At 44.1% G+C, this 21940-nt stretch overlaps 1 protein-coding gene across 2 annotated transcripts in view; it reads left to right on the plus strand.

The window, feature by feature from the left end:
* Window positions 1-21940, plus strand: part of CFAP70 (cilia and flagella associated protein 70) — a 960887-nt gene that overhangs the window by 225986 nt on the left and 712961 nt on the right. For both annotated transcript variants that reach the window (XM_085628140.1, XM_085628139.1), the window contains exon 3: window positions 19085-19271. In XM_085628140.1, the coding sequence (XP_085484266.1) occupies window positions 19085-19271 (187 nt within the window). The remainder of the gene's footprint in view (window positions 1-19084; window positions 19272-21940) is intronic.

Below are 21940 nucleotides of genomic sequence, written 5' to 3' on the forward strand. Positions count from 1 at the left end.
GACCAATCAGACGGCAATCAAGCATTGAAAATGCAATAGGAGTCGAATTTATGAGAGACCTATTGCATTTTCAACAGTAATGCGGGCGTGAAAAAAGGCACAGACGGGAGGGGGTGGGGTAGGTGGTGATGGTCCAAAAAGTTACGGACTATGGGAGGGAATGGGGAATCGATGGGCACCAAAACTGTTTTGGAAGTAAAGGGGCCGATAGCCTCGGAAGGCGGAAAATGACGACGCAGCCGTCAGGAGGTGGGATTAAGTTCCCGAAATCCAATCGAAGTGCAGCATTTAGAATTGTGGCCAATCAAAATGATAGGTGGAAAGTGGGCGGAGCTTCCCCCCGCTATACTGTATACAGCATCTCTCGACGAGACAGCGCATGCGCTACCTAGCCGAAACCTAAAAAGGAAAAGAAAAAATTAAAATTTTGCTCAATCATTTTTCAGGAGTAGTCAGTGGTTCCAGGGACCACAACCTGCCCCTGAAAAATGTTTCTGTCCACATTCCCAAAGGGAAAGAGGTCCTTGGGGGACCCTTTCCCAGGGTTGGACTGGGACAATAAATTGATCCAGTCACCAAAATAAAAGTGGCATCCATTAGGGAAGTCGATAACTAAAAAGTAGTAATATCAGGTAAATCAACAGTGAAAAACAGCCCACCTGGTCATAAAACTGGTCCACAACACATCTGTCGGATCAGCCCATCAGGCACTGCCTGATTGCCCTACAGACCAGTCGGACCCTGCCCCTTGCCGTTTGCGACTGTTTACCACCTTTTTTGATATGGTGGTAATACATTCATGTTTTGCAATTGGATTTCAGTTGCAAAACATTAATACATAACTTAAGGAATCAGTATTTGGAAGGGTCGCCTTTTACATGCCCCTTCTAAATACTGAATTTGTATTTACTCGCAAACCCAAATTGCGATTTGGTAACGTTTTACCGAATCGCAGTTTGGGTTTTGTACAATTAAAAATGCCATTTTATCATCACAAACTCCCCGAGTGAACATTTGCAGCCAAACAATTGCTTTGTACTTGGGGCCCCATGTATTTAATTGCATTTGGAAAGTCATCGGGGAGTAAGTCTTCCAAGAATGCATGCTGGAAGGGTGTGTCATGAAATAGCTGCTTGAGTAAACAAGCATTGACCATGTCAATAGATTACTCCTTTCAAATGCTAACTCAAAGCTATTGGCTTTGCCAAGGCTTGTTTGGTATACTTTATGGCCAAATCCATTCAAATCTAGCTGGCCAATTGTGCACAACCATGGGTGACCATCTTTATTTCTTTTTCTTTGAAGTATTACAAACTATCATGCGATACTGTCATGCATGAGCAAGCATGCATATTCTTTGGTGCCCATCTTAGAATTAATTTTTGTAGTTTGAAAAAAAAGATAGTCCAAGATGACTGTAAACATGCACACACATGGGCAGCCATCATAAAATGATTTGTTCAGAGAATAATAAAAATCATTCCAAGATGGTTGCTAGTGTATACTCACTTATACCCAGCAGGCATTTTAAAATGATTTGTTTTTGCTATACTGTATTAATAATTTATCATTCCAGGATAGTGACTGGCCATTTTTGAATTGTAAATCGACGAACTGATAGGGAGTAACAGTAGAAAGAGATCAGACAGGCAGACAACGAGGAAAGATGAGTGTTTCCATGGAGAACTATATTACAAATGGGAATAATAGTTCCTTTGTCAGCAGTAGAAGACTACAACTCATTACAGCAATAGTAAAAATGCTATATTGCTGAGTGGGGGCGGGAAGGGTGTGAGTGGGAGCATTAAATTGAGATAGACTAGGAAGCCATTCAGTCACTAGCAAAGGCCTGAGCCGTGTCCACTTTATATAGTGTATAACCCTGGGCGTAGGACTACGCTACGCTCGCGTAGTTTGCGCAACTACGCGCTATGCAAATTGAACGTAGCACAGTGCAAAAACGCGTAGCAGGCATTTTTTGCTTGCTCGCGGTCATCAACGTCAAGTTGGCGACCGCAAGCGAGCAAAATGACATCCCGGCGAGACTTTTTCCTCGTTCGCGATCAGCAACATCAAGTTGCTGATTGCGAGCGTGGAAAATAAACCTCCCGGCGAGATTCTCAACAGTCAGGTTTCTCATTGCAAGTGGTCGCGTATGCTCACGACCGTTCGCGATGAGAAACCACCAGTCCGCGCTGAGAAAACTGCCGCTCGAGTACAAATCTACTCGAGCGAAAGAAAACGACCGCTTGCACTGTGCAAGATGCCATTTGCAATGATTGCACAGCGCTGACAAGCATCCGGCACTGTGCAATTAGTGCAAACAGCATTTTCCCTACCGCCCTACGCAGCTCGCGTACCTACGCGTAGCTTGCGTAGTGCGAAGTGCACTTCGCTTAGCGTAGCGCTACTACGCAAACTACGCCCAGTGTGTATTAGAGACAATAGTGTTTCAACAACTCTGTGTAGAGAGACCTAAAACAGCAAATCCGTTACAGCCTCTTCTTTATGCAAAACTACAAGTGACTTCCCTATCTGTCTTTATCTGTAATTAGTAGTAATTTAATTATTTTTTTAAATCAGGCTGCGAGGGCAATTAAATGTGCACAGAGTGCGTTTGACTCTCCATTAAGGAAAACCTTTGCCACTGCGTGATCTGTCCGCCAGTAGAAGCAGCATAATACTAACCTCTTTGCTGTGCCCCCAGGTCTCCCTCTCTTACTTATGGGCCAGTTCTGTAGGAGGGGGACCACTTAGGCAGTAAAACCACTAGCACAACATTTGTGAATAAGTCCCAAGAGACTGCCACCCTCCGAAGATTAGGGGCGTTCTAATAAGCTGGGATCTTAGCAGCATTCAGCAAGAGGCCTCACCCCAGCTTCCCCTCAACCTCTTGCTGAACCTCTGCAACAGACTGCTCGGCACTCCAGACTCTCCAGCCCTCAGCAATCATTACCTGTCAGTAAATTTGCTAGTCCTAGTCCAGAGTTATACTATGATGTTCAGACCGAGGTGAAACAGAGTCATAACCTGTCAAACGCAAGATAGCTCGGGCTGCCCATATTATCTCTATGGCCTCTGTGTGGGTGTGAAACAGGTCCTGCACATTCTCCGACCGCTTCAACAGTCCCCAAGATGGAAAGCAGGCCCAGTTGTACTTCTGAGGGCAGCCACTAAGACAGGAATGGACGGTTGGATCCTAAGCACTTGAGTTAAGGCAAAGTCAGATCTCCTTATTCTTAAGCCCATCCATTCCAAATGTGCGAGCACACATCGACATGCAAAGTGACAAGAGGAGAAAGTCATGACTTAGGCCACTTAGGATTGGTGAGGTTCGTCAGCCATTATTAGATCTCTGGCTGGTGTCCAAAGAACAAGCAATTTAGAGAGCGAGAGACAAAGGTAACAAAACAGGGACAAGTATTTCCTGGCTAACACTGTTAAAAACTGAGTGAGAAGGTTGGGCGCACAAGGGGATAATAGTCATCTTCTTACAAAAGTAGAAAATGTACTTGCATTTTTAACCAATCCCACATCTGAAAAACAGCCCATAGTGAGGATTTTGAAAACTACAAACCGAGATCAGACTAGCTTTATGTGTACTGCTTGAAGCAAGGTGGTTTAAAAATAACCATATGACTCCCACACAACCTTTGTGATTTCTGGCTCCATGGTGTTCTTTTGTCCAGAAGAAGGAATATTTTGGACTAAGATCACAAATAATGTATTGGATTTCTAAGTGAGGATATATTGTTCTACAGACATGTGGGAACGTAGCTATTTGAGCCAATGGCACTTACTCTTTGGAAAGAAAGAATAACGTATCTTCTCTGTAGCTTGTGGGAGTTGGAAAAGTTACATTCTTGCCATTTTCAACTCCCTGAAGCTGTCATACAGCAGTGTGCAAAACAGTTTATTAAGGCACCCAAGTGTCTGTGTGCATTCTTCTCAAATGCCTCCTGGCAATGGTTCTTAGGAGTAAGTTTTGTGAGATGTGCAGCTTACAGGAATATAAATGTGTTTTCATTTTTCTGATGGATACGTCCTGTGGATTCCTCACCTTCTGAATACCCCCTGCGCCAGCATTCCACGGAAATTCTTTCCTAGCTCTCCCACGTCGACAAGGACGTCCTAATGCTACGGCTCCGATTGCGGCTCCAAATGAAGTCACCGGAGCCATAAAAGGACCTCGTCGGCGTGATGACATCAGTTTCCTTTTTTCCGCACCGTCGACGTGTAACGGTTTTTCTAGGGGCTCTCCATTTTCTTTAGAGAAAACTTTGTATCCTCGAAGATTTCCAATGACTACTTCTAGGAAGACTGGGTTTAAGCCCTGCAGGGAGTGCGGTGGTCACATGTCAATCACTGACCCGCATGAAGATTGTCTTTGGTGCTTATCGTCGGATCACGACGTCGAAGAATACCGAAGCTGTAGGAAAATGAATTCAAAGGCCATTAAGGAGCGCGAGGCTAAGCTGTTTATGGCCAAAGCCAAAAATGAGAAGAGGGGTTGCAAAAGAGCGAAGTCGTTGTTTTCTCATACTTCAAAATCGAAAAAACACAAGAAGTCTAAGAGGAGACATGGCTCTCGGCACCATTCGTCGAAGGTCAGGGCTTCGAGGTCGAGGTCGCCTTCTCCAGCTCAGCGACTTCGAAGAAAGGACTTTGTTTCTCCTTCTCCGACTCCCTCTCCACGGGTGACGCCGGTTCCATCTCCGGTTCTGAGGTCGCCGAAGGGCTCTTCGTCGCATGACGGATCTCCAACTCCTGCTATGTCTCCGAGGCCCAGGGAGCCTTCCCCAAGCGTGTGGCTTCGCCTGTGTGGGCGCCGTCCCCGGCTCCGCAGGCTCCGGTTCAGCCTCAGGTGGTTCTGCTTCAGGAAGGTACGGATCCATATCCTCTTTTTCCTGTTCCTGGATCAGACCCCGCGCATTTTATTAATGCGATGTTTGGCATGTTTGCAAGGGCCTCTACTCCATCTGGTGCGCCTTCGGGACCTGTGGGTCCTTTGGCCTTTAACTTAGGTGTTCCTCAACATTATCCTCAAGCACCCTTTATGCCTTTCTTGCCGTCGACTCCGGCTTGGCATTTCCCGGCACTCTGGCTCTGCGGACTCTATCGGCTGTCAAGTCGGCGCCACCTTGAATTTGTTCAACGCCGAGGTTTGAGGCTGAGGCTCCTCCATCGACGCCGTTGACGTCCTCACCGGCGCCGCGCTTGGTGCCGCCGACGCCGATTCTTAAACAGCGCTCTGGGAGGGAGGCGCAGAGATTCCTTGAGGAGGAGGAATATGCACAGGATCAGGAGGAAGGAGAAATTGTTGAGTCTGTGGATGAGTTTGAGGGCCTACAGGAGGCCTGTGGGTTGGATACTTCTCCTGAATATGATCTTTCTTCCCCGAAGGCTGGAGTGTTACAAGACATTGCTCCTTATCACTTGGTGATAAGGAAGGCAGCTGATTTGTTTGATCTGCAACTTCCTTCAGCAGAGGTAAAATCTAATATCCTTATGGAGGTTCTTAATACATCTTCTTCAGCCTCTGAACCGCTGCTACCCTTTAATGATGCCTTAACGTAGCCTATAATGGAAGTTTGGCAGAAGCCTTTGTCTGCACCTGCAGTTTCTCATTCCATCTCAAGAAGGTACAAGACTTCTCCTGGGGATCCAGCTTTCCTGTCTTCGCATCCATCACCGGAAAGCTTGGTGGTCCAGGCTTCTTGTTTGAAGCAGTCTTCTGGTTCTTCCCCTACCATACCTGGTGATAGGGATTCTAAAAAGATGGAGCAGGCAGCAAAGAAGGTGTTCTCTTCTGCTAGTTTGGCTCTGAAGTCCACTAATGCAACCTGTCTTCTTAGGAGGTATATCCATGCTTTGATGGACTCAGTCAAGCAGTTCGCTCCAAAGTTGCCTGAAGAGGATCGAATTAATTTCTTGGAGGCCCTTTCTGATTCTCAAGCTGCGGCCTGTCAGATGATACAATCTGGTCTGGACACTGCTGACTCTGTGGCTCGTGTGATGGGGTCTTCTGTGGCGACAAGAAGACAAGCCTGGCTTAGATCGTCCGGATTTTCTCCTGATGTTGAAGCGACTTTGGTGGATTTGCCCTTTGATGGGTCAAGGCTATTTGGGTCAAAGGCTGATTCTGCCTTGCAGCGTTTTAAGGATAGCAGGGCTACTGCAATGTCTCTGGGCCTCCAGGTGCTGTCCAGAGGATGCGGCTACAAGCGGTATCGTGGTTTCGGAAGAGGTGCTTCCTTTCGTGGCCGCCAACAGGCTCAATAGGGCCAGCAGCAGCAGCAGAACCCTTTGTACAAATCGTACAGAGGGAAGAATAAGGGGCGTCTTAGGGCAGCCTCTCGGCAGCAATCCTCCTCCTCCGCTTCTCCGACTGCCACCGTTGGTACTTCAGGAAATCAGTTCTAGATCCCCCATCTTAGAACATGTTGGTCCGGTAGGGGGTCTGGTGTCCCACTTTCTACTAGATTGGAAACTGATCACTTCAGATCGTTGGGTTTTAAATCTTGTAGAGAATGGGTACACCCTCCCTTTTTTAGAGTTTCCTCCTCCTTACCCTCCTCGCCAGGGTTGGTGTTCAGAGGACCACTTACGGCTTTTGCAGCAGGAAGTTCTTACCTTGTTACAGAAAGGTGCAATAGAGGTGGTTCCGGAGCTGGAAAGGGGTCAGGAATGCTACTCCTGGTATTTCCTGATCCCCAAAAAGGACGGTCGATTAAGGCCGATCTTGGACCTCAGGATTTTGAACCTTTACCTCAGACAGGAAAAGTTCAAAATGTTGACCTTGACTCAGGTTCTTCTTGCACTGCAACAGGAAGACTGGATGGTGTCCATCGATCTGCAGGATGCGTATTTTCATCTTCCCATCCTGAAGTCGCATCGGAAGTATCTCCTGTTCACGGTAGGATCGCAACACTATCAGTTTGCGTTTCTTCCGTTCGGTCTCAATTCCGTGCCTCGAATCTTTACGAAGGTGATGGCGGTGGTAGCGACTCATCTCAGAAGGTCAGGGGTTCCTGTTTTCCCCTACCTGGACGACAGGCTGTTGAACGCAGTCTCCGGAGTTGGTGTCGCGCCACTTGCAAGCAACAACACAACTGTTGTTCAACTTGGGTTTCTCAATAAATGTACCCAAATCTCACCTGGTGCCTTCTCAGTGCAGCCTGTTCTTGGGGGCAATACTGGACACTTCTGTGTGTCGAGCATACCCGCCTCCGCAGAGGATTCTCGACATACAGGAAATGATTCCTTTATTTCATGATGGAGCGGTTGTTCCAGTCCTGAAGGTTCTACGGCTGCTCGGTCTGTTAGCTTCCTGCATACTGTTGGTCAGTCATGCACGCTGAAACATGAGGGCACTCCAGTGGTGCCTCCGCAGGCAGTGGTATTAACACAATGGAGATCTTGGGGAGAAGGTCAGAATCTCCAGAGAAGCTGCAGCGGAGATGACTTAGTGGGGTGTGCAGGGCAACCTGTCTCAAGGAAAGCCCTTTCAGCTTCCTCCACCTGTGGCCACAGTGATCACGGATGTCTCCACTCTAGGGTGGGGTGCTCATCTGGGGGATCTGGAGGCCAAAGGTCTTTGGTCTCCAGAGGAAAGGTTGCTTCACATCAACCTTTTGGAATTGTGGGCGATGCGTTTGGCACTAAAGGCTTTCCTTCCTTCCATTCGCGGTCAGTCAGTTCAGGTCCTGATGGACAACACTACCGCGATGTTGTACATCAACAAACAGGGAGGTGTAGGGTCATATCGTCTGTTGAGAGGCTCTGAGACTCTGGTCCTGGATTCAGAACCATCAGATTTGTGTGTTTGCAAATCATTTAGCCGGTGTGCTGAATGTTCATGCGGACAGTTTCAGCCGGCATTACTCGGCCGATCACGAGTGGCGACTTCATCCGGAGGTGGTCCATCACATCTTCCAGATGTGGGGGTCACCTCGGTTGGACCTGTTTGCCACCCACGAGAACACACACTGCCCGTTGTTCTGCAGTCTCCAGTATCCGGTGCAGGGATCGCTGGGGTCGCGTTTCAAGTGGATTGGAGCTCGCAACTCCTTTACGCGTTTCCTCCCATACCCTTGATTCCTCGGGTTCTGAGGAAGATTCGCCAAGACCGTGCCCAAGTCATATTGATCACCCCGGATTGGCCAAGAAGGGTGTGGTACACAGATCTTCTTCACCTCTCATCGCTCCCTCCGCTCTGTCTCCCTCTCAGGGCAGACCTCCTCTTGCAGTTGCAGGGGCAGGTTCTACACCCCCACCTCCAGAGCCTGCACCTTCATGCCTGGAGATTGAACGGGGCAACCTGAGTTCCTTCAGTCACCCACCGGATGTGGTGGATGTTATTTTATCGTCCAGGCGACACTCCACCAAGTCTGTTTACTCTTCCAGATGGTCTATATTTGTTAAATGGTGCGGAGAGAGATCCATTGATCCTTTAAAGGCCCACTTGTCGGATGTACTTCAGTTTTCGCTGTCCTTAGCCCAGCAGGGTTGTGCTGTGGCGACTGTTAAGGGCTATTTGTCGGCTTTGTCGGCATTTCTATGTTTGCCAGACCAGCCGTCTTTATTTGATTTACCCATTGTCATGAGGTTCATTAAGGGCCTTACAAATAAGATTCCTCCTACTCCTTTCATTATGCTTCAGTGGGATTTGAATCTCGCTCTTACCTTTTTAATGGGTTCTCCATTTGAGCCTCTTCATACTTGTCCTTTGAAGCTTCTTTCTTTTAAAACGGTCTTCTTGATTGCCATTACCTTGGCTAGGAGGGTAAGTGAGCTTCAGGCTCTTAGTTCAAAGCCTCCATTCTTGACCATTCATGCAGATCAGTTGGTTCTAAGGACCAGGGCTGCTTTCCTTCCCAAGGCGGTTACCCCTTTCCATATGGGACAGTCCATTACTTTACCCACCTTTTATCCTCCCCCTCACCCTTCCAAGGAGGAGTAGAGACTTCATCGTTTGGACCCTAATAGAGCTATCAGATTTTATTTGGACAGAACAAGTGATCTGAGGCTGGATGATCAGCTCTTTGTTGGCTAAGTTAGGAAGATGAAAGGCAAGGCTGTGCACAAGCGGACTCTCTCCAGGTGGATTATCTGGTGCATCAAGATTTTCTACACCTTGGCCAAGAAGGACCCTCCTGAAGGTATCAGAGCTCATTCCACCAGAACTAAATCTTCTTCTTCTGCTTTGGCTAGAGGTGTTCCTGTAATTGATATTTGTAAAGCAGCAACTTGGGCCTCCCTCCATACTTTTGAAAACCATTACTGCTTGGATTCGGAGGTTAGGAGGGACGGCCATTTTGCTCGATCTGTGCTGCAAGACTTTTTGGTCTAGTCAGGTGGACACCCTCCTCTGGGAGAGTTACGGCTTTGGGATCCTATTCAGAAGATGAGGAATCCACAGGCGGAAGTATCCATCAGAAGAACAAGTTACTTACCTTTGGTAACGCTATTTCTGGTGGATACAATATCTGACTGTGGATTCCTCACTATCCCACCTGCCTCTCTGTTGTCCACCTGTTCTACCAAAAAGATGCTTTAACTGTTTAACAAGAGTGTTTTTTAAATATGGCTTTATCATGCTTATGTTTTAATAGTGAGAAATGTTTGATCTTTTTCTATTTCTCCATGCCCTTATTGGGTTATGCATTTATATATATATATATATATATATATATATATATATATATATATATATATATATATATATATATATATATATATATATATATCGAAAACTCCACAGTACTTGATTCAGTAAAGGAATACTCGCACTCCAAGGCTCGTTGTTTTAACAAAAACGTTTTAATGGCAACGCATTTCGAGCAGACGCTCTTCTTCACTGGCCACAATTGTAAATCACTCGTCCACCATTTCTAGTGTGTATAAACATAAAGAAAGGACCCACTGTTGCTCGTAACCCGAGCACAGCAATAAACAAAAGACTCTCTTACAGCTCAGAGTGAGAGAAAAGAATAATCCTCTATACTTTTAAGCGCTAGTGCAGTATTCACAAATTTATAACCAAGAGAGTGTTCAATTGTGAATGTAATTTAAGGAAAAATCCATAATAATATAAATGCATAAAAAACATAAAAAAACAACATAAAAAACATAAAAAACAAAAATTGCCAAGTAGCAGTGAAATTTCTGAGACAATACCTATAGTTAACAAACCAGTTAATTATTTCCACATAGACACTCTCAAAAGCCAGGTCAAGTGACCTGTTAAACCTGGTCCTATACAGAAAAAATCAGAGTGAGATAACAAATCCCAAAAAGTATTTGACACAGAGTTATGAACACAGCAGGAGGAGGCAGGGGGCACCAAATTGGCTAACATTGTCCTAGAAGCACAAATCCATGATACAAAATCATTCACTGTTAACTTCACAGAATTAATATTCTAACTACATTCTTAGGTTCTTATTTTCATATTTTTCATATTGAATTATCCTTCAACGGATCTATGCGGAGCAGATATTTTCACCCAGTAGCTGCTCATCCAATATGGACAAAAAGTTCCTCATCCTCATTCAGGCCAAAAGGGTTCTTAGACTCAAGAAGAATAATATACAGTGACTCCAGAACTCTTAGTTGTTTCTCACGATCTCCCCCTCTGGGGTTGGCCGGCACCCTGTCAATTCCAAAGAATGAAAAACAATTAACATCCTTGTTATGATGTTTTAACCAGTGCCTGGCAGTTGAATAATTCAAATCCACATTTTTGATCGCTCTGAGATGTTCAAGAATCCGCTTTTTTACAGGAAAAATTGTACTCCCAACATACAATTAAGCACATGGGCATCTGATAATATACACACAAAAATCAGAATTACAATTCATGAATTTCTTGATAGTACCAGTCTTCCCTGTGGGTAGGGGATAAGTCTTGACATTTTTGCTGGTGCTATAAGCTTTACATTTCCCACATTTAAAGAAGCCTTTCTGCTGTTGTATCCATGTCAGCTTTTTACTTGCTCCCAAATAACTTCTCACAAGCATATCCTGTAAGGAACGCGCTTTGCGGTAAGTAATTTGTGGATGTACATTAACACTTGCACCCACAACTGGGTCACTTCTGATCAAATGCCAGTGTTTGTTGAGCGTATCACTGACAGCTTTTGCTGACACATTAAATGTGGTAATCATCCTGATATTGTTGCCCGCTTTATCAACAACATGTCTCTTTATCAATAATGTGGCTCTCCTCTGTTTGGATACTTTGTCCTTAGCACTTAAGAGGACATCTTCTGGGTAACCCCTCTCTTGGAACCTTTGTAACATGGCCTCCTGTTCTTTCTCGAAACTACTTACGGAGCTACAATTACGTCTAGCCCGTAGTAGTTCCCCGTAGGGGATGCTCCACTTAAGTTTCGAGGGATGGTGGCTCCTAGCATGAAGGATGCTGTTCCCAGCTGTGGACTTTCTATATAGGCTAGTGGTCATAATATATATATATATTCACTTAAAAAACCATAGGTTTCACACATGTTATAGTTAGCTGGACATTTCACTCGTAAAAACCATTGAAATTCCCCCGTTATAGTTAGTTCAGATAACTATAACTCGCGCGACCGCAATCCACTGCTGATGACGTCACATATTACATCACTCATGACATGGTCAGTGACATCACTCATGACATCACTGATGACATCATACTTGTGATAGAGTGGCGGTCGCGCGAGTTATAGTTATCTGAACTAACTATAACGGGGGAATTTCAATGGTTTTTTATGAGTGAAATGTCCAGCTAACTATAACATGTGTTAAACCTATGGTTTTTTAAGTGAACTTGCAAGGTTTTTTTAAATGCTAATTCCTAACTATAACGTGTGTGAAACCTATGGTTTTTTAAGTGAATTTGTAAGGTTTTTTAAATGCTAATTTATGTATGTATTATTATATTTTTTATATATTTATTTTACAATAAACTACCTATGTATATTGTTATAGATTGACTGTATCCTGTAATATGGAATGGCTCGTTTTAGAAAAGAAAATAAAAAAAAATTTCACCCTTCGGGGTCCTTCAGGGACCCCCTGACAAAGGCTAGGGGGTCAGGAACTCTCTCCCCTGCCCCCTTTTCACGTTCTCCACCTTTGTTTTTCACTGTCACACACAAAATGGCGGCCGACAATTCCTGATTTCGACCGATTCGAATGTTGACTGACATGTAACCACCAATCAGAATTACGCTCGCGCACGTTAAGGTGCACGCACCGTGCGCGCATGGTGCGCGCATATATATATATTTATGTACTTTTAACTGCAATTTTCTCAGGAACTACTGAACAGATTGACACCATATATGCAAAAGGCACATGCCTGACTTGAGGACTACCTCTTTGCCAAATTTCAAGTAATTCTGTTCAGCCGTTCGGGCTGTACCTTCGACTAAAGGTCCTATGGGAAAATGCATGGGGAAAACGTGTTTTGGGACCCCCCTTTTTTCTCAGCCCCCGCTTGACGAATCACCCCGAGACTTTCAGGGTAGGAGCTCAGCGGAGCGCCCCATTAGTTTTGAAAATTTCGCGAGGATTCGTCAACCGGCGCCAAAGTTATTCAAAATAGAATTTTCAGATTTCCTATGGAAACTCGGTCCTAACTATAACTATCTACTGGCGACCGCCAGTAGATAATATATATATATTTGTTTAGTATATTATGTATACATGTTAAAATGGTCAATCAGGATAGCGAATGCGACTAACAACAAATCTGAGTCTATTTAATATGCTGTGGAAACGGTTTAGAGCCATTTACAGATGGTCATTGGCCGAAACAGTGGCAGATGCCAGCGACTGCTGTGAGAGCGCGAAGGAGCTGTCAGCGTCAAGCAGACACTGGCTTGGGTGATAATTTATAAAGATAGGGCTGAAAGAAGAACAGTGACAGTATAAAGATACTACTCATCCACTCAAGATACAGTGAGATTGAAATACTTCCTGTATGGGACAAACACAAGAATAGGGAGGAAAACCATGAAATCAGGAACAGGAACTGAGATAGGCAAGACAGTTATTGAAGCAAGCAAGAGCAAGCTATGGACGCAAAGTCCTGTCAAAGTCTGTTGGATGCACAAGGTCTGTTTGCCAACAGAGAGTTAAAGCTGCATCTAGGTGAGATCTAAAAAGAATCAATGACCTCTCGTATTTCTTGAAATTCAAAAAGCTGTTAAGAGTATGAAAGGAACATTTGAAGGCAAGAATAAATATATAGCCTCCTCTTTTATTCCGACTCAAATTCCATTGTTGGACTTAAAACCTGGCCTTTTCTCTACACCTTCTCAATGTCTTCTTGGTTATGTCCCATCGGCTCAGGGCTAGACATCGTTTCGTGCCTCATCACACTCTATAAATTCAATTCATTTTTTTCATTTAATTTTTTGGTATATTTGAATCCCCACAAATGTTTGTGATTCCCTCTTTAGAGCAGTCCCTAGGGGACTTGCCTCTGTCTCTCATACCAGTTTGCTTCGAGGTAAGATACAGAATGTTTTCAAGTTCACATTCACATCCGGCCTGAGAGCATTTTAGAACGTTCTACTTCTTCAAGCAAACTTTACACATGCGTCTCTAACTTTTCCCATGTACCAGTAAGTCTGCACACAACAACATTGTAGCCTGAATTTGCAGAGTTATATTCATGCCCTATTCATGCGTGTGTGAGCCTGACTTACATGCACAAATGGATGAAGTAATGGATACTAGGGATTCACAGAAAATTACCTTGCGCAAATTTTTCTCATGTGCTATGTTACCCACGGTGGTGTGCATACGTAAATACAACTTAAGGTGCGGGGAGTGAGTGTTATAGGTTGTTTTTTCCTTGGTAAGCTTGGGAACACCCCAAAAGTCTAGAATTCTCATCCTCCTCTCTAACTCCTCAGGACTGCCCATCCATGATTCTTGCAAGGAAATGCTTTCTTCTGGGTCTCCAGTGAAGTTTCATCCTGGAACATACAAATACGTGCCACTGTTAGGTTATAATTGAACAAGCAATCACTGTGATTCTACTACAGGGGTCCTGAATCATGACTCGCTACCGCAGTCTGTTTTGTGGATAGAATGTGAATATCTTTCCAGCTACCTCCAAGTGCTATCCGTTCGTTGTCATTTATTTTACAATGTGCATTTTTGAAGCTAAAGGTGGGAGCTGTGTTAGTGTGGAGATATGTAGTTTGTGCTATCATAGAGAATCTATTAGAGTCTTCTGTGCATGCAGTTCAGTGGACATCAATGTTCTAAAGTGGTCTGGTTACATTTAGAGAGTGTTTCCAAGTTAACTACTCTGTCTGCATTTGATTACCCTTTACCTTTATCCCTGCGGTTAGGCCAAAGAGTTGAGGCATCGCATGGATAGCCTACACTAATCTGTATTTATTTAACTTCTTTGTTTAGGGCTGCAAGCTGCTGATGGTGCTTAAGCCCGAATGCAAAAAGATCAATTCATATGTAACTCACTGTGCACAATAAACAAGTTACTTACCTTCGGTAACGCTTTTTCTGGTGGATACAATATCTGCCTGTGGATTCCTCACCTTCTGAATACCCCTGTGCCAGCATTCCGAGGAAATCCTTTCCTAGCTCTCCCACGTTGACGAGGACGTCATAATGCTACGGCTTCACTCGCAGCTCCGCATGACGTCACCGGAGCCATAAAAGGACCTCGGCGACGTGATGACGTCAGTTCCACCCATTTTTTCCGTGCCACTGAGGCAAACGGGCGGACCGACACTAATTATTTACCCAACATAGAGCTCAACCACTGCTGAGAACCGGGAGAATTCCTGTAAACAAACCCGTGGCCCACCAGAGCTAGGTTTTGTGGGAAGATTGAATCCTGTTTGAAGTGAGAGCAGATAGCGACTCATTTGGTTTTCTTGCACAGGAAGAGGTAGGAATGAAAGCAGAGCCCTTGGTTAAAAAAAAGCACCCTGTTACTCTATATTCGTTTGGCGCCTCTGGTACCGAGTGGCAAGGCGTGGATACAAATGTCAGGCTATTCTTGTAAAGAAAACCTCTTGTTGTTATGCCCCTGTTGTTATATCAGCGGAACCAGCATTAACACTTGGTGCGCATTCCAGTGAGAACACCAGAGGAGTGAAAATGTTGTTCTGCCATGGTATCTTTAGGGAACGGGCATGCTCTCCGTTAATTGGAACATGCCTAGGGTGGTGGGTTGCTCGTTTATAGCCAACGTGCTTTGGAAGTGGGCAACGGGTTTCTGCATAGGAGACAGGAGGAGGGTTAGAGAGGCGGCAAAGATGAATTTGAGGGTGAGGGCTGACAGACATGGAATAGGCAAGAGCAACACAAGGTTCAAGTTGATGCAATTTCATTTTTTACACACAACCTAAGTAAGGACATGTATGTTCCAGAAAATAGACCCCTTAAGATCCTACACTTGTCAAAAATGTGGGATGGGCCTGGCCGGTTAAATACCCATGTTATTGAGCTGCATTATATTAGATTAATTCTCGCAGCAAACAATAGATAGATTTCTAACAAGAACAGGTCCAATAATCACCAAATCACTGAAAGCTTGCGTGTCTGGATGAATCCTATACCTACTAAGCATAAAATGGGACTGAATTCTGTGATGTTGGTTCCGACGTTGATCAAAAGGCGTATTGCTATTAAATGGTTCAGTCCTGATGCCCCCAAGGTAGGGCCATGACTGGAAGATACAGAATAATGGAAAACAATGGAGCAAATATATTTGTGGGTTGTTTCTACGGGTGATGCAGAGTAATTAAGTAAGTAGGTTGATAAATAGAAGATCTGCCGGACTGGCAAGTATATTGTTGTTGTTTTTGTGTCCACATAATGAATATTCCAACATAGGAGCGTTCATGTTGCGTCTGTTAAAAACCTTGAAATAATCTTTGACAAGGCACTCACTTTTGATTCTCAGGTCAATAGGACCACAAGTGCTTGCTTTTTCATTATCAACATTTTGAGAAAGATTCTTCGTTTTATCCCTGTGGATCACAGAATTGCAGACATTGCACTTATCTCCTCTCGCCTTGACAACTGCAATGCATTCTACTTGAATATTAATAAAACCTCACTTAGTAAACTCCAGATTATTCAAAAGACGGCTGTCTGTCTGATACTGAACATTCCCAAGTGTCAGTCGGTGAGGGACAGCTTGCACTCTCTTCACTGGCTTCCTGTGAGGAAGCGGGTGATATTTAAAGCTTTAAGCATGGTCCATCGGACTCTGCACCAAGAAGGATCACTTGCCCTGAGATTAGATTTCCAATGGTGCACACCTAAAAGGAAGCTGAGGTCTCCTTCTCTGAGGAAAGTGTTTGTTCCGAGGGCTCGAAAGGTGATATTGGGTGACCGCATCTTCTCAGTAGCGGATGCCAAATTGTGAATACATTGCCAAACCACATTGCTCGTCAAACTGATCACATGGCTTTCCGAAAGAATTTATTGACTTGGTTGTATTCCCCGCCTGCAGAGTGCTCCTTTCTGATGGCAGTGCCTTAACGCCTTAGGGCATAGTGCACTCTATAAATCAAAAATCAAATCAGAGCTATACTCTAATGTACAACCTACTTGATCTCTGTAATGTGAATAGTATTGATTAGATAAGAAATTCAACAGCAAGGAAACGGAACTGCTTACTAAACCCCTGTCAAGGTGACATCATAATGCAGGCACCCTAATCACACTTGATTATGTTGGCTTGCCTGGGCTTCTCATCATAGCAGGTAGCAACATTTTAAAGTCTAATTTCCTCTTTCTTTCCTTCAATTAATGGGGAACTACAAGGGAATATGGGAAAGGTTTGTGAAATTCCCCGAAATAAAGTCACCTGTGGAAGTGTTGTGGCTGCCCTCACAAAGGCAAGTGTAATCAGGGCAGTGCTTCTATACAATGTTCCATAAAATGTTACAGGTTTATTTGACTGACAAAGGAAGTGTATGTGATTCTGAAGACCTACATTTTTCAGTTCAGTGTTTATTGGCTTTTGTGTTACGATTTTATTGAATGGAAACACCACCAGTGTTGTGTTCATGTATTTATGCATTTTGTTTGTTTGTATACTCATACATCTACAACTTATACTCAGTTGAAGGAGTTAGGTCTTGTAAAGCATGACCACTCACCTGTTAGGGTCTCAAGACACTTGTTGGGGGGGGGGGTCTGCTGTTCAGTCAAAGAGCCAGATCTTGAGGTCCCTACTGACTTGAGGCAGTGACAGCGAGGTAGAAGGATCTTTCTCCAGTCATGGTCTTGCGGATCCCTGGGATGGTGTCCAGGGACAGTTGAGGAGAGCAGAGATGTCTGCTGGGTGTGTAGAAGGAGAGGCGGTGGTTGAGGTATGCAGGTCCGGCATTGTGGAGGGCTTTGTAGGTGTGCGTGAGGAGTTTCAAAGTAATTCTTTTGTTGATCCGGAGCTAGTGGAGGTCTCTCAGGTGACTGGTGATGTGGCTGCGTCGGGGTCTTTCTGGATGTTCTGCAGTTCTTAAGGAGTTTTTTGGTGGTGCTGGTGTAGAGTGTGTTGCTGTAGTCGAGTCTGCTGCTGACGAGTGCCTGGGTGACAGTTTTCCTGAACTCAGTGGGGATCCACTTGAAAATCTTCCAAAGCAGGAAAAGTGTGTTGAAGCAAGAGGATGAAACGCCATTGATTTGGTTGTTCATTGAGAGCGAGGAGTCCAGGATGATGCCGAGGTTTCATGACTTGCCCATGGGTGTGGTCTACGCCTGTTACTTGTGGTTGCAAACAACATCCAAAATAGGATTTAAATACTGTTCTTTACAATGCTTTGAAAGCTTCTTTGTGAGTCCCTGGCCACTCACAAAGGTTTTTTTTTTAGTAATTATTACCCTTGTCAGAAATGTGGGCGAACCTCAGAATCATTCTGTTTCAGAACTTTAAATAATTTTTCATAGAAACAAGGAAGGCGTCCACTCTCATTCATTAGTCATCACATAGGTAAATTCATATGTTGAAATGTTCGCCAGGAGATCACATTTTCTGGCTTATTTCGTTAGGCATCCCACCACACTGGCGAATAAAACTCTTGGCAACCTTAATGTAAAACAATCATTAAGTATTTATGGTGAGCACATAATTAATTTCACACTGTTGGGCTCTTTGGGATAAGGTGAAAATTCACTACACTGTGTCTTTAGTTTCTTAATTTTGCATCGTCCAAAGGGTTCTCTTTTCATGGTATCCATGCTCGTCCCAAGACAACCAAGGCAGCAGCCAGGGGCATGTATAACTGTTTTCTGGGCTACTTCTAGAATGTCCCAGAACATTATACGTGGGATGCTCTGTTCCATTGTGAGCTAATTGTTGTTTTCAGTACTTTTTAAAGGGAACTTGCCTTTGCATTATTGTGCAACCAACACATATGCTAGATGATCTTTTTCCAAGAAGTGGCAATTTGAAGGACCACCAGTACACACATGTGCTCGTTCTGAGTACTCTGGGAGTACCAGTTCTTTCCACAAGTGTGCACCAGAATCGGAATTTTGGGTTTCACGGGAAAAAAAAGTTACATTTGATAATTTTCTGCTTTAACATTTCTCAAAACTAGAAAAATATGGCAAAGAAAACTGCTCAGAAAGAAACAAAACTTGTGGAAACATATGTGATTCCACATATTATTCCCCATTTTAAACAGAAAAATTCATAACAATATGGTAAAACCACAGTCGGTAAGTACCTGAAAATGTGGTACCTGTATTTAATGGTTGTGGTAGTCCTACATGAAAAACTGAGAAATTCCAAATAAGGCCCAAAGTAGGGAGTAGTTATTCACTGTAGTAACCCTAATACGGTAAAGATCAGACCTTCCTTCACAAGTTAACTCCAGAGTAGATTGCATGCAATGTTGTAAATCATGGTGTGACATGCTTGGGGTGTGTGAGGAGAAGGGGCGATGGAATGGGCTGATGTTCCATAGTATTTGCCTACTGGCCTAAGGTTCCCAAGTCTTGGTAGTATGAAGGGGTCTATGGAGCAGGAGCTGTGATGTGTGATGCTGAGTAACATTTTCTTACCATCCTTTTCCCTAACGCTTGCCCTCCACAGAAGGGTGCTAAAGGAGGCAGCACCATGACCTATGTGCGGCTGGAGTTTAACAACGTTCACCTGGGAGACTCCCCAAAGCATGAGCTGTCTGCTGACCAAGCGGTGGAGTACAACTTCACAGCCAGCTTTGAATGCAACGCAGAAGGGCCGATCTCTCTGGACGACGTCGCCCACAAGCCTGTCATCTGTAAGTAAGGCATGCGAGGCACAGTGTGATGTGGGTGATTGCAGAACAAGTATGGAGGGTGTGCAAGAGCCCTGACTGGGGGAAGCTCTCACACGCTGTCTTGTGGCATCTAATCCCACTAGGGGGTGATACAGTGGGAACACAGAAGCGTACTGTGTATAAGTTGACATATAAACAATGTAAAGTTCCTCCAAATTCCAGTCAGAATCACAGTAAAGCAAAACCGCCACCGAAATGATATCCCTACGGGTCGCCATGCCCTTTACAAACTGTACAAAAATACACAGAAATAGAAAATAGCATTGGGAGCTCTGACAATGGTACACCCCCTATCTCTGCAACCCCTGAAAGATGTACAGTATACTCTATCGTGGCTGACTCTGAGAAAAACACGACCATCACTTTAGAAATAGCACACGCAGTCCATAAAACAAATACAGAATTATACCAAAGCAGAAAAAAAGAAAAATAATCAACCAATGAAAGAAGTGTCATATACATCCATTCAGACGCAAACCTTCACGTTGTACAGTGATAAAACCTCATTCAGATATTTAAACATTGCCCTCTCCCCACTGCCTAAGTTAGACAGTATCTAAAGAACAGCTTCTGTCTTTCTTCAGGGAATGGTTTGGGGCCAGTAATGGTGCGCAGTGTTGGCCAAGGCCTCATAGACAATGGTGTAGGGGTTGATGGTTACCTTTTATGAAGCCTAGCAATTTCTCTAGTCACATCCTTGTAAAACACCCCAGTTTAGTCAAGGGCTAATGGACATCCCAATGTGTTTCATGATAGAATTCCAATTTTAATTGGGACAAAGAAAGAAAATAAAACAATATCTTCCTAATAATGTTCTGACTCAATTCTTATCCACAGACCACAGTCCAATCCACAGTCTGAAAATGTTGGATCGGCTGTCGCCAGTGAATAACAGACTCCTATGGTTCTAATGATTTGTAATGCATTTATAAGATTTGGCTTGAGGAAGCTTACGGGTAAATCCATCCTGTGAGAAACACGTGTTGGTATATAACTCCCAGAGTAAGGATACCCTGTACTCTTCTTTGTATTGGATGACATAATGACGATACAAAACATAAGAAATTACGTAAATAGGATCCTATTCCGTATCTATTGATTTGGAATGATAGATAATAAAAACAATTAAAGGCTCCAAACCTTCCATCTTAAAGGTGCTCTATGCTCATCTCCAATAGACTGGATTTTGAACTACCACATCAGTTTCCTATTTTCTTGCACAGCTGTCTCTTTGTGAGTTTGTATGAGCAACCTTATTTTGTCTTTTCCTGCAAGTCACAGCTTCTGACATTTTTAATTTAGTCAATGTATTTGTTAATAGATTTTTTTCAATGACCTTCCCTGAGGTATCAATGGTGGGAACGTTTAGCGTAGGTGTTGGGTGTTTAGAGAGAAATGGCCATATGGGCACTCCTAGTGTGTTATATGCATTTAATAATTGTGGCGCATCCTTGTTTGCTCTCTTCGCATGGCCCGTGTGTGCTTTTTCGGGAGCCTAGTCAGAAGGGTCTCATCTCAGTACACGCAGGTGCCAGTGCAAAATATCCATGAGTCCAGCCTTACATACATCAAATACAGATACAAATTATTACAGCAGATATCTAATGTGTCACAAATCCTTTCTCTCTACCAGTAGCCCTACCTGGCCCTACTTCTTATCATGTGGCCAACCAGAGAATCGACCAGGTGGACCTCGTTTCTTGAGCTAAATTTCCATAATTGAAAGCAAAGGAAGGACTATAAATTCACGGCATTCTGAGCAGCACTACCTGCTAATTTGGTGCATTTTTCCAAGGTGCAGTTCCCCTTCTGAATTTAGCTCGACCCAAAATCCAGAAATAATCAGTATAATGTAATAAGAGAGAAATAAGAGTATTATTACAGCCATGTGTGTGAGTGATAGTCCTTTTTTTGCTACCAGTAGCCCTTCCATGTCCAGCCTCTTAGTCATGTGAACTACCCCACTTGCTGATGCCTCCTCTTGACCATCTAATTTCCATGTTTGCCCCTTGTGCCACACATTGCTGTGTGGGTATGGTTCAGTTTGAGGAGAAAACTCATGATCGAATAGATCCCCTTGTTGGCTGATGAGATTCGCCTGCTCAGCTTTAAATCCCTTCTTGTGAGACCAAAGGCCAGGCACAAGCACAAACTTGCACCAGAATCGGGATTTAGATTTTTGTAGGAAAAAATGCACAAATCAGCAGGCAGGTTAATGGTTGACTTCCTGTGGTCAAAACCCACATGTTTGCCTCTGTTCAGGCCTGGAAGTGTTCAGAGCTAGCATCCCTGCTTCCTTCTCCAATTCATCACATCCTACTTCTAAAACTGACCAGCATTTCCACTATCCCATTCTTTGCTAGCATGGAGACCACCCAATCACTTCTGACGCGTTTGTGTTAAAACCCTAGGCCACTGTGTGTCCTATTTCCTCCTCTTAACCACAGTCACCAGCACACACAGTCAGTAACCTCCATTCTTTAAATAACCTCGACCAAGAAACTGTCTCCTCTAGTTTTCCCTTTCGCATCACATGGTGGGCTATATAATCTGTAGTAACTCTGGATTCCTCTCACCTGCTTGTTTACCCTGGGATGCACCAGCCATACCTTCAGCTTTCAGACTACTGT

The sequence above is a fragment of the Triturus cristatus genome, chromosome 10, assembly GCF_964204655.1.
Source record: "Triturus cristatus chromosome 10, aTriCri1.1, whole genome shotgun sequence".
NCBI classification, from domain to species: Eukaryota; Metazoa; Chordata; class Amphibia; order Caudata; family Salamandridae; genus Triturus; species Triturus cristatus.